Below are 13,414 nucleotides of genomic sequence, written 5' to 3'. Positions count from 1 at the left end.
GGATGTGTCTTAGTTGTTTGGGCTGCTGTAACAAAATAACAGACTGCATGGCTTATAAATAATAGAAATTTATTTCTCACAGTTCTCCAGTCCTGAAGCTTGTTAGGGCGCAAGATATGGAGTCCGGAGTGAGCGAGAGGGAGAGGTGGGAGATGCAGAAGAGACATAATGGGGGCTGGATGGGTAGGACCCTATTAGCCACTTTTGACTTTAGCTTTTACTCTGAGATAGAGCCAGGGCAGGGTTAACAGGATTACCCTGATGAAAAACACTGAGGCTAAGAGATGAACAAAGTGACAAAGGTCCTGAGAGGTAAGGTGAGTACTAACCAGAAACAAAGCAGAACTAGAAGCCAAACAGCCTGTACCCTGGGGCATGCCAGGTCCCACTCGGGACCCTGCATTTCTCCCCCTTACAGCCTCCAGGCCTTTGCCCACACTGGACCTCCTGCTTAGAAGCCTATCCCTACCTTCTGGCAAAGTCCTTATAATTCTTCAAATTTCAACCCCACTTTATAACTATTGGGTACCTGCCACCCCCACTGGGATTAGGACAGAGACTGTTTCTCTTCTGCCATCCTCCCTTTGGTTTAAGGTCTGGGCTCCTTTCCTAAGGTCCTCCTCCTCCTATCAACTTCATCTGCTAAGAATTCATCTGTTTCCCACTTATTTAACCGACCCGGGTGCAAATACAGCTCAGGATTGCAAATGCAGTACCCCAAAGAATGTCCAGAACAAGTCCATACTGGGACATGGGAGGGGGCCTGCCTGTGGCCTATAGGTCCATCTCTCCTCCCCCACGTCTGGGCCTTGCTGACAAAAAGCCCAGCTTGCTGCTGAGGGTGGACTCCTCAACCAGGTCTGAGACCCCCACTGCCTCAGAAGTTACCAGCCAGGTCTCAGCTCCACCATCTCCTCTCCTGCCTCACTACTCCCCATTAAGGAGTCAACTGGTGTTTCTTTGGGGTCAAACCAGTGTGGGCCCCATGAATCTGCCCAGGGGAGAGATCTATGCTGCTTCAACCAGCCTGCCAATCTAGGGGCTCCAGAGGGGAAGACAGCTCCCATCACCCATCCCTCCCAGACATTCACTTCTTGGCATGTGTGGGTTTCTTTAAAAATCCTCAAACACATAAAATCTTTAAGATCACCAACAGGGAAATAAGGACATCCCCAACTTTATTCCCTTTGTTCGGCAGTCCTGAGGGTGGAAGGGCGCAGGAGTCAGGGCTTCCCCTCAGAACCAGTAGGTGTAGAGGTCTTGAGGGTTCTTTAAATGATCAGCCGGGATAGCAGCCCTACCCCTTTCCTCACCAGTCCTAGCTGTTGCAATTAATGGGGTGAAAGTTTTCCAAAGAGATTTGGGGCTTCTCACCGTCCATCAGGGCATCTTCTCAAATTCCTCAGCAAAAAAAGTCCGCTGTTATCAGAGTTAAATACAGAGAGAGGAGTTCAGGAGCCAGGGGTCAAGAGAGGGTGTTTCAGTCTCTTTTGGTCCAGTGGGGGGCGTCCTGGCTCCCCATGCCTTAGAGTTAAGTAGCTCTCAGCTTGACACAGTCCAGCCAGCCGGCGACCCAGGCCGCCCCGAGCTCTCCTGAGGGAGTCCGACAAGTTACCACGAATCGTACGAGGTCAAGCATCTCTCGTCATCCATCATAGTGGTCTTTGGACCCTGCGTCGCCAGGAGGGCTTTCCGATTACCTCAATCCACAGAGCTAGTCTCTCAACACTTCTCACCTCCCACCAGGTGGGTTCCCCGGTCCCACCACCCACGCAGACAGGCGCCCCCCGCCCCCCCCGTCCCCCTGCGCCATCCGGTGAGCTCTTCAGCCTGTCACCGTCCATCCCGCGGGGTCTTCGGTGACCACACGCCGTCGAGCGGGCTCCTCGAATCCTCACCCTCCTCAGGCGTCGCGGGGCTCCTCGCTCGCGCCCCGCAGGCGCACGAAGGCGCCCATGGACGTGGCGTGGCCGGAGCGCAGCAACTGGAGCTGGCGCCTCCCGCGGCGGTACAGGTATTCGATGCGTAGGACGTCGGTGCGTGGCAGGCAGGCGTGCTGCCGAAACTCGGCTCGCACCCGCGCCTCGGCTCCCGGCTTCCCGCGCGCGGCGCGCAGCAGCTCGCGGTACAGGCTGAGAACTTGCCTCTGCAGCCGGCTGGGCCGGCTCATGGTCCAGCTGGGCCGCGGGCGCACGCAGGAAACGGCCGGGAATCGCGAAGCAGCAGCACCGTTGGGAGAAAAGAGGGCGCCAGGATCTAAGTACTTCCGCTCCGCTCTCCAGAACTCCCGCCTCCGGTCATCCCGACCGTCGCGCCCCATTGGCTGTCGCTGCGGTTGCGTCATAGCGTCGTCAGTAAGGGGCGGAGCTCCTGGTTATCCGGCACGCCCCACAGGGAACGTGTGTCCTTGAGGCGACCGCAGTTCTGGGATTCCAGAGAGGAAGGGGAGAGGCCGCTGGAGATTCTGACCTTAACCCCTGCGTCCCGGGAGAGGCGGGAGCCGGAGGTTAGTTAGGACACGTGCCCGTCCCCTCTTCTAGGCGGGGGGGACATTGGGAGAGTGGACAGGCACTAGCATTTTTTGGTCATCGTTATTAAAACAATCTCGGGAAGCTCGGTGTGTCAGGAGTCCCAGCCCTGGGGACGTGCGGTTAAGTATTGGTCACGGCGGGCAGGGCCAGGTTCTCCGTGCAAGGGGAAGACTAGCAGAGAGAGTGGGCGCGCCGAGCCCCCATCGGCAGCCCGTGGCGCACGGCGTCGGGTGGCCAGGCCCCCTACCGGGCGGGGCGGCGCGGGGCGGGGCCGGGCGGGGCGCGGGGCGGGAGACCGAGGGTCCTAGCCAGCGGTTGAAGCCCGCGTGCCTGGAGCTGTCACCCCGAAGTCCTCCCGGGAGTAACGGGTCGTCGGCTGCTGTTCCGTTGTAGCCCTCGCAGGCTGCCAGGAGGCGTCCAAGTAGCGCGGGGAGGCCCGCAAGGCCACGGCCCCCTCGGGTTCGAACGCCACCCGGAGCGTGGGGGCCCCAGCGTGGTGACCCAGGAGGCCTCTGCCGGCGTGCACCACAACCCCACACCCCTGGGCCGTTCACCTGCGGAGAGGGGAGGCGCGTTAGGGGCGGGGACGCGGGCCGGCGTTCGGGAGCCTAGGGGTGCTCTGAAACCTCTGTGAATCCTGCGGGTGTCTTTATCAGAAATATATAGCCAAGTCTTTGTTAGAGGAATATAGTCTGGAATTTGCTTTAAAATCTTCCAGCACGACTAAAACAAAAAGAGTGAGAGGAAACAATGAAAGCAAGAATGGCAAAATATTTTTGATTGTAACAGGGTTTCATAACACTATTCTCCTTTGTGATGCTTGAAAATTTCCATAGTAAACACTTTCCTAAAAGGGAGCTTTAAAGGAAAAAAAACCCCTCTGGGTAATGTATGACACATATTAATATAATATGCAATATAACACGATGCAATTGATATTTTAATATATTGTCACCTAATTTGTTATTTTATATAATACATTTCTCTAAAAATAGTGAATATTTAAAATAGTTTAAGCATTTTTGCTAAATGATATTAAATCCTCACCAATACTGACAAGATAGATCTGCAGTACTATATGCTATACTATATGCCTCTTACCTCTTACTGATAAACTGAGGCCCAGAGAAATAACATAGCTTGCCCAGCTTTATCTGGCTAAGTGGCAGAGTCAGGCTTTGACCCCAGGGGTTCTGATCTCATGACCTGTGTTCTTAACCACTCTGCTATATATACTGCCTCTCCAATAATAATAATATAAAAGTGGCAACAAGAGCTTAGACTTACTGGGCACTTATTATATGCCCAGCATGTATCCTCACAGCTATCCTATGTGGTGGGTACTATTATTACTATTTTTTGTGGATAAGCAAACTGAGGCCCAGAGAGAGGTTGAGTCACTTGAGCAAGGTTACAGTAGACATTTAAAAGGCACAGTCAGGGGTCTCGACCCTTTAACCAAAGGCTCTAGCTTAGCTTGCCTGCCAGATACCCTAGCAGATACCCTAGCTGGTCTCTCGCTGGCCCATCCTCCTACTCCTATAATTAGTCTCTGACTCACAGCTAGATTCTATTTCTCTGCATGGGATTTCAGGTTTGTTTTTCTCTTGTAAATACTACCCACTTTGCCCAGATTCCAATTCTTCTGCTGCTCTCTGGCTTCCATGTTCCTTGGAAAACAGGTATCCTCCACCCTGGCATCTCTCTGCTGTATTTCCAACCTCTCCTTTTCTGGTTTCTTCCCATCAGCACTTAAACACCTCTGAGTTTCTCACATCTCAAAATTATCATTATAATAAATCAGTTCTAAGATGTCCTCCCTCTTCCCGGCTGAGCATGGGCGACTTGTCGGTGGCAGTGTCTATGCCTGCTGTCTCCACTTAAATCTCATTCCTCAGCCTTGCAGTCCAGGTGCTGCTCCCCTGCTCCCTGGATCTGGTAACACCGCCCCCCATTCCTCAGAACTCATTTTATTAGTCAATGTACACCAAAGATGGATGGTAAAAGATGTGTGATTTTCCCAGTTTTCTTGCATGACCTAGTGATTTATTAAGTCATCAACAGCCTTCTTGACCCTAAGTTCATGGACATTTAGTGTGCTATTTTATACTCATTAGTTGATTTTCACCACAGTCCCAAAATAAAGTCCCTCCCTTTTCCTGGCCTTGTTCTGCAGTGCTCCTACCTGCTTTCTTCCCCAGCCTCACTTGAGACCTCGGCTCATTTGTCAGCTCCTTCAGAAAGCCTTCACTGATGCCCTAAACTAGGGGCACCTCCTCTGGGATCCAACAGTTTGCCTGTGCTTCCCCCATCTCAGCCGTGATCACTGTGGCCTGTGCTTTCCTTATTACAGCTTCTATAACTCAGTAGTTCCTAGGAGTTCAGCAGGTCTTGGGGAAAGGTAAGGCCAGAGGGTCCTGAGAAGTCCAGGGTGAAGTTTATGTGGGGTCTAGAGGGTCATGGGAGATCAGGGAAAGGACTTTGAGCCAATGGAGATCAAGGTGAGATCAGAGGGTCATAGGAGAACAGTTCTATGTCAAAAGGCCATGGGAGGTCAGTGAGGGGTCACTAGGCCCCAGGAATGAGTGTCAGGCTGCACAAGGTTTTGGCTGGAAGTGAAGTCCCTTACCCATATTTCCTGATTGGCTCCCACAGGTGCACAGCCATCCCTAAAGCCAAGGATTACCCATGGTTGGGGGGAAGCACAGCAAGGACAGGGTGGGAAATCAGCAATGACATGGAACCAGTCAAGATCTTGGGGACTTGAACCCACCTATGTAGCTAGCTTAAAGGCCTAGGGCATAACAGGCATGGATGCAAGCCCACCAAAGCCATTAAAAGTGGTCAAGAGGCCCTGGCAGGTTTTGCTCTATGGTTAGAGCGTTGGCTCGGAGGACTGAAGGGTCCCAAGTTCGATTCCAGCCAAGCACACATACCTCCGTTGTAGGCTCCATGCGGGAGGCAACCAATCGATGTGTCTCTCTCACATCGATAGTCCTCCCTCTCCCTCCCTCTCCCTCCCTCTCCCTCTCCCTCTCCCTCTCCCTCTCCCTCTCCCTCTCCCTCTCCCTCTCCCTCTCCCTCTCCCTCTCCCTCTCCCTCCCCCTCCCCCTCCCCCTCCCCCTCCCCCTCCCCCTCCCCCTCCCTCTCTCTCCCTTCCACTCTCTCTGAAAAGCAATGGAAAAAAAAAATATCCTCAGGTGAGGATTAAAAAAAAGAAAGGTGTTGAAGAGGCCCACAGGCACTGGGCGACACATGGCACCCTCCTCAGCCTCACAGTACTGCACACCCCCATCCAGGATTCAGCCTGTGCCCTGTGGGCAGGAAAAGGACCAGCACTAGAGGTCTTGGCCACTCAAACAAGTACAGCATTCCTGGCAGCCAGGCAGGACCAGTGCCTCCCCAACTTGCAGAGCAGACAGACTCAAAATCAGATCCAAAAAACCATTATGAACATAACAGATAAACAGTGAAGCATATGTGTAACACATCACGAAGGACTAATTTCCCTAATACATAAATAATTCCTAGAAATTGAAAAGAAAAAGGCCAGTGACCCAATATAAAAAATGGGCAAAGGTTATTCAGAAAGTTAATAGGAAAGGAAATACAAATGTTCCGTAGGCATTTGAAAAGGTGCTTAACCTTCTAATAAGACAAATACAAACTAAAAATCCATTGAGATATTTTTCCCTATGAGATTGAATAATAAAATTGATAAGTTTCTCCAATTGTCTCTCAAATATCTATAAGTGTTCTTTTCGTACCAGGGTGCAGTCAAGCTTTGTGCACTGCATTTGATTTTTGTGGCGTGGAGTGGATATGCAATTGCGGATGTATCTGCTCTTACGCCTTGTTCCTCCCATTGTGGGCATCTCTTCATTCCCAGGTTGTCCTAGGGTTTAAACATCATTCCCCCCCCCTCCCATCCAATGGCCTTGAATCTTCAAGACAACTAAAGCATCCGGGGGGGGGGCGGTGTCTTTGTTTACTTTCCAATGGACTCAAGGAGCTTCAGAACCTTGAAGGGAACACTTTGCTTCCCAGGGTCCATCCATGGTTTTCTGGTAACAGCCTCCCAATTTCTTTGGAGAACTAGCCCCACTTCCAGTCTATGGGGTTTCCTGGGTGATATACCTACCCTCTGGCTCAAGTTCTGGGTACATGCCCCAGGTCTGGCCAGTTAGATACAAATCGGAGTACCACATGCCTCGGCCTCTGTGAACAGTTTAGGAATGGGTGGATGAATGACACTGGGACAATAAGAGCCAGTGCTCGGACTCCTGCTGGAACTGTTGAGGGAGAAGTGCTGTCTTCCCGCTGAGATTGCTAAACTGGATGTCATAAACCTGGAGAAGTAAACCACCACTGCCCCACAAGCCTAAAAGTGGCTTGAGAATAATGCTGTGGTTGTCTTCAAATATCCACCCTCCATGTCTTCCCTAGAATTAGAATGTTTAGCTGCACATGGCCACCCAGCTAGAGATACATCTTTCATCTCCTTTGCAGCCAAGTGGAACCCTTCCATGAAGTTCTGGCCAATAGGAATTGCACAGAAGTGATAGGCGCCACTTCTGGGTTGTGCCCTGAAAGGGAGGAGGGCCAACCTTGTCCCCTCTTTTTTCCTTTCCAACTTGCTTCAATGTGGGGGGGGGCAGATGAGGGCAATACCACAGCGGAGGCAGAGCCACATGAGAGAAGCCCGTGTCCCTGACTTGGAGGAACCAAGCTGGTTACACCTGGGCTACTCATTGGAGGAAAATAAGCTGTGTCAAGTTTAAACCACTGTAATCCTGAGCCTCTGTTGGACCTAGAGCCCGCTTAATATAAAAGCCAACACAGAGAAAAGGCAGGAATGAAAGAAACTCAAGTCCTAGTGACATCATTTGAGTCTTTGAATCCAGCCTCGCCTGCATGCCTCAACTTTACACAAATAAAAGTAATATTATTTCGTGCTGTATTTAAGGTAGTTGGCATCGTTTTCTGTCAGTTGCAACTGAAAATGCTGGCTGATATAGTGAGGTACAGGGAACATCTTATAACGGGGTTTGGGAGACTGTGCCCACCCACTCAGGCCTGGGACCTCCCATACAGGGATGTAGTGTCTATTTGTAGAAGCAGCCCTAGTGGTCCTGGGACACACAGTCTGTGCCATCAACGATGAGGCCAGAGTCACACTCAGAGCCCTCAGCAACTGGTGGAACAGTGAGCAGGGCTGGCAGGCAGGACACAGTTCCCATCACAGGTCTGTGCACAGGTCCGTAGTGGCTTCAGGGTGGACAAGTCAGGCAGCAGGCGGATGGCAAAGGCAAGTGCTTAGGACTTACATTTCCCTTTCTAATTGTCAACTGAAGGTCATTGGCACCATTTAAACGCCAACAGGAATCTCCAGTTTGGGGTGCGGTGAAGAAGGAAACTTTACTCAATGCAAACAGCTCAACCATAACACAGGACTGCTGTGAAACCCCACTGCTGTGGAATGGCTGCCCGGAGCTGCGACTATCCCTGGAGAGCCCTCTTAGGCGGCTCCACTCCAGCGGGGAAACAAGGTCTGAGTGGAAGATGGCTCTCCAAGCCCAGGGGGTGGCTTATATAGACAGATGTCCCGCCCCTGGTCCCTGGATTGGTCTGCACAGCTAACTGGTCATCGTCATGCAAATAAGAACACCAAATCCTCAGTTTGATTGGTCCAAAGGCACTGTCCTGATTGGTCAGAATAGAGCCACTCTGACAGATTGGAGCTGCAGCTCCGGTTGGATTGGATGGGTAAGCCCTCAGTCCTATTGGTGGGAACAGGACTCTGGGGAAACCTTTATAAGGGCCCCTCCTTTTTCACTGTCCCCAGCTTTAATCAGTTTACTCTCAAAATAAATAAAAGGCACAAAAGGCAGAAGGATGCTGAAAATGAAACGTCAGCTTCCCTCCAGGCCTGGCCGCTTTACAACCCTAGTCCTAACTCCTCTGCGGGTCCCATCTTTCTTTGCTTGGCCCCGTCCACCCAGAACTGAACTTCTCCATTGCTCCTCTCCTGTCCGTCCCCTGGTGGCCCAAATTGGAGCTCTCCCGAGCTTCACCTATCTCTGCCAATCCTCGCACACTCACAGAAGTCAGGCGTCCTCCAGCGCTGCAGGCACGTGCCCAGAGCCTGACAGTGTAGGTAGTCAGGGCTGGGCAGGCCGAGTGACGGGTGCCACGGTGGCAGCACACATCATCCAGGCAGTCATTTAGGAATGGGAGTGGGTTCAGGGCTGCATAGCAGGGCCCCAGGGGAGCCTTGGCCACCTCCAGCAGCTTGCAGTAAATGTCCCCTGCAAATTGAGAGAGTGTGCTGCCACGGCATGGGCTGGGGCAGAGGGGCCTCCTGACTGGGCCACAGCCTGGCAGTAAATGTCTGCCACCTTCCAGGTGTTGGGCAAGTTCTCAGGGGGACCGCTTGGGTCCCCTGGGCCACAGAGTCCACACAGGTAGGGCCTTCACAGCAGCACATGTGCCAGGCTGTCCCAGTTTTAGGTCTGTGAGAAACCGAAGTCTGTGTCTAGGTAGAGTTGGAGGCCCTGGTAGTAAATGTGGAGGCAGTGACCCTGAAAGAAAGGGAGTGATTCCAGAATTCCACCCACCTACAGGGGGGGCATATGGGTGGGGAGAACAGCGGGGAAAGGGGGGGGTGGAAGTGGTCAGCAGACATTCTTGGAAATGTCAGTGGAGGATCAGAGACGGGTCAAGGGAAATGTTAATGACTGGTTAATGAGGGTAGTCATTAGGGATCACAAGAGAGTTCACTAGGAGGTCAGTTGGAGGCTAAGTGGAGGGTCAGTAAAAGATTTAACGGGGGATCAATAATAGAGTGATTGGATGGTCAGAGTTAAAAAGGGGTCGGGGAGCTCAATGAGGGGTGAAAAGAATAATTAGGGCATCAGCGGATCACATGGGGATTAATGGGAAGATCAAGAAGAGGGCAAGTGGAGAAAGTGGGTGGACAAATCCCTAAGTCACTGAGGACCAAGAGAAGGCTTAGGAGGTGGCTTTGGGTGGCAATGGGGAGGCTCAGTTGGAGGGTAAATGGGGGTGAGGTCAGAGGGTGAGTCAATGAATTAATGGGACACTCTGGAAGCCTCAGTGAGTGAGAAAATTAGTCAAAGAGGGGCTCAGTTGGGATAATTAAAGGCCCGAGAATCCAAGGGAGGAGTCAGTGACAGCAGGAAGCTTAATGGGAGAGTCGGGTGGTGTGGGAACTCGCTCAATGGGAAGCTCCACGGGGGTGTAAATGTGGGCACTAATGGGCCAGTCCCTGGGTCCCTGGGAAGGTCAAGGGACAGCTCAGTGCAGATCAGTGGGGTAGGGGCGTGGGGTGGGGTCAACAGGATAGTAAGTGGGGTTAATGGGCAAGTCAATTTAACAGCAGTAGGGTCCATTGGGGCGGGGCAGTGGGTTAATGGGATGCTCAATGGGGGTGAAAGGGAGGGTCAGTGGGAAAGTCAGGTATGAGCCTGTGGGTTAAAGGGGAATCAATTAGGGAGTTAATTGAGGACCCTGGATAGTTAATGGAGGGTAATAGGGGTCTCAGGGGTGGTGACTAATGACAAGTGGAGAGTCAGTGAGGAGTCAAGCAGGTCAGTGAGGAGGGGATGAGTAGCCATTGGTAGGGGAGGAATAGGGCCACTAGGAATCTTGGAATGGACATCTTTGAGGACCAGTGGGACAGTCAAAGGGGGGCATCAGCAGGAAAAGAGGGGTCACTATGGGTAACCTGAGGGTACTAAGGACAATGAGGGATGGTGGATGGGGCCTGTTGAGATCTTTTGGACTCATGTCCAGCCTCAGACCACAAGCTAAGAGGATCTGGGAGGCGGTACAGCGATTTGGCCACAGAAGTGGGGTCAAATCCAGACTAAAAGGCTCAAGGTTGGCATGGGCTGTGTCACAGAGATCTGCCAGGCAGTAGACAGGGGCCAGAGAATCCATAGAGGGCTCCCCCAAATGCAGGTAAGTGGATGTCTCAGTGACAGTGCAGACCAGTGGCCTCTCAAGGGCAGTGGGGCTTACTGGGGACTGGGCTAACAGGCATTGGTGCCAGTCACCTTTGGAGGCCTGGCAGCAACCACGGCACTTGTCAGGGCAGCACTGGGGTAATTTGCTCACCAAGGCCCCAAGGGCTAGGCAGTGGCTGTGCTGAGTACCCTTGTCTGGCTAGAAAGTGTGGCCTTAGAACAGGAAGCAGTGGGCACAGGCTTGGTCTGAGGTAATTATTAAAATAGATTACTAAAAAAAAAATTTAAAAAATCAAATATTTACTGCATGCCAGGAACTGTTCTATTAATTCATGATGTTGTTGGCATTGTTATCCACATTTTACAGAGGATAAAATAGAGCATCAGAGAGGTGACATGATTTGCCCAAGATCACACTTGTGGTAGGATTTTGGTTCATGCCTCTTGGCTCCAGAGTCGAGCTTGAGCTTTCATGAATAAATTAATTGAAGTCCATGTCTTCATTTCTAAGAAACCCTAGCTTCCCTCTGAGTATCCCCTAACTTTTCTCTCACCTCCCGCTGTTTTTCAGGACTGAAAAGATTGGGTGAGGACCTCCTAACTCCAGGGTTATGGGGAAATCCTGAGCCGTAGTGTAATATATTCAGGACCACGGTCAGCGTCCAACTGCACAGAGTCCTGCTGCACAGAGCGGCCACCTGCTCAGTGATTTCTTCCGCGGAGCAGTGATTTCAACTACTTCTTCTATAAAATGGGGCTGATAAAAAGACCTGCGTCCAGGTCTTGGCTGTTAGGAATACATTATATAATATACATACATTACATATAAAAGCACTTACCACTCAGTTCATAAGTCTGGACTATTTATAAGTCTTTGTGCAGCAGTACAAATAAACAGAACAAAACAAAAAGTGGTTAAAAACTTGTGCTCTGGAAGCAAGTGGGCCTGGGTTCAAATCCTGGCTCTGCCACTTTCTAGCTGAACAAACTTGGCAAGAGAGTTGAGCTCCGGCCCTTCCCCCATACCCTCTCCAGGAAAAAGGAATTATTACAATTTATTGTAGAAACTACCTCAAAGACTAGCAGAAAAGTTAAGCATTCAATATTAGCTATTATTATTTTATCTCTCTCCCCCACCATATTGTTCACATTTTACACTGTAATAAAGAGAAGAGCATGTGGCCCTGACCGGGTGGCTCAGTTGGTTGGAGCATCGTCCATGCATCGCAAAGGTTGCAGGTTCAATTCCTGGTCCAGGCACATACCTAGGTTGCCAATTTCAAACCTCAGTCAATCTCTCTCTCTCTCTCTCAAATCAATTTTAAAAAATGACACATCCTTGGGCAGGGATTAAAACAAAAAGAGCATGTGACCTTCTGCAATAACAACCTCTCTTAGCCCAGCATCTCGCATATAATGTGTCACCCATTTAACAAACTGTAACTATTATGTTATTGTTATTACTATTATTAATTCTACAAATATTTACTGAGTGCTGGCCACTCTCATAGGTGCTGGTGATTCAACAGTGAACAAAACATTTTTGTAAAAATCTGACTTCATGGCCCTAGCCAGTTTGGCTCAGTGGTTGGAGCATCGGCCTAAGGACTGATGGGTCCCGGGATCGATTCCTGCCATGGGCATGTACCTCAGTTGCAGGCTTGATCCCCAGCCCTGTCAGGGTGCATGTGGGAGGCAGACAATTGATCTGTTTCTCTCACATCAATGTTTCTCTCTCTCTCCCTTCTACTCTCTCTGAAAAGCAATGGAAAAAATATCCTCAGATGAGGATTTTTAAAAAAAACCTGACTTCATGGAGCTATTCGGGGTGATAGAAATGTTCTATAGTTTGATCTAGGCAATGGTTACAAGGGTGTGTATACATGTGAAAATTCATCAGGCTGGATACTTAAAAGTTGTGCAATTGTGTATCTTAAAACTTGCTTAAAAATTTTAAAATATGGTCCTCAAGGAACTACTGTGTAGCAGAGAAAGAGACTAAGTAGGTATATAGAAAGTGATATGTCCTGCGAAAGCAGCAGGAGAGGGCTAGAGATTGTAGGCATTGGGAGATAGCGATTTTAAATTGGGTGGTCAGGGGGCCTCAGTAAGAAGGTGACATTTGAGCGAAGACTTGAAGGAGTCAAGGGAGAGCTCCATAAGGACATCGTGGGGACGGCCAGTGCAAAGGGCCTAGAGCAGGTAGAAGAAAGTAAGGTGGCCGGTGTGGTTGGAACAGAATGCGGGAAGGGCAAGAGTGAGAGATGAGCTCGGAGAGGTAATGAGAGCAGATCATATGGGACCTCAGAAAACAATGAAAGGACTTTGCTATTGCTGGGAGTGAGGTGGGATGATTGCATGGGAAGATTTTTTAAATGTTTTGTTTTTTGTTAATTCTCACCTGAGGGTATTTTATTTCCCATTGACTTTTAGAGAGCATGGGGGGGGGGGTGTGAGAGAGAAACATCGATGTGAGAGAGACACATGGATTGGTTGCATTTCACACGTGCCCCGACCACACTGGGATGGAACCTGTAACCCAGGCGTCCTGGTCAACCCTCTATCCACTGAGCCACCCGGCCAGGGCTGCATGGGAAGATTTTGAGTGGAGGAGGGACAAGATTTGCATTTAAATACTGTCTTTCGGGCTGCTCTGTGAGCAATTGAATGTAAAGTTTTATGTTCCCCTACCCTGATCCCCAGGAATCTCATCACCTGTCCATCTCAGACACTCCCGGGCTGCTCACCTGTCATCAGCTGCCCCAAGCCCCGCCAGGCCAGGCGGTGCATGGCGCTCTGCCTATTGGCCACGGCGCCCTGGAGAAGCCCTGAGCTAGGGCTTGGCTTTGGTCAGAATGCTGCCGGGGACCGCGGCTGGGAGCGAGCGGGAATGAG

The 13,414-nt window shown here is 50.8% G+C and overlaps 1 protein-coding gene and 1 long non-coding RNA gene across 2 annotated transcripts; one reads left to right on the top strand and one right to left on the bottom strand.

Moving 5' to 3' along the window:
- Positions 1–52: 52 nt before the first annotated feature.
- SDHAF1 (succinate dehydrogenase complex assembly factor 1) lies at positions 53–2,312 on the bottom strand. Its single transcript, XM_081118444.1, has one exon. The coding sequence runs from the start codon at positions 2,168–2,170 to the stop codon at positions 1,904–1,906; it is 267 nt and encodes an 88-aa protein (XP_080974570.1). The 5' UTR covers positions 2,171–2,312; the 3' UTR covers positions 53–1,903.
- Positions 2,313–2,385: 73 nt separating this feature from the next.
- Positions 2,386–12,971, top strand: LOC308547699. Its single transcript, XR_013997535.1, has 3 exons — positions 2,386–2,506; positions 7,886–8,297; positions 11,091–12,971. It is a non-coding gene; the product is annotated as an uncharacterized lncRNA (long non-coding RNA).
- Positions 12,972–13,414: the final 443 nt, after the last annotated feature.

Source organism: Miniopterus schreibersii, assembly GCF_964146895.1.
Source record: "Miniopterus schreibersii genome assembly, chromosome: 18".
NCBI classification, from domain to species: domain Eukaryota; kingdom Metazoa; phylum Chordata; class Mammalia; order Chiroptera; family Miniopteridae; genus Miniopterus; species Miniopterus schreibersii.
Note: the sequence above shows the minus strand (reverse complement) of the source record. Positions and strands in the feature narration are given on the sequence as shown.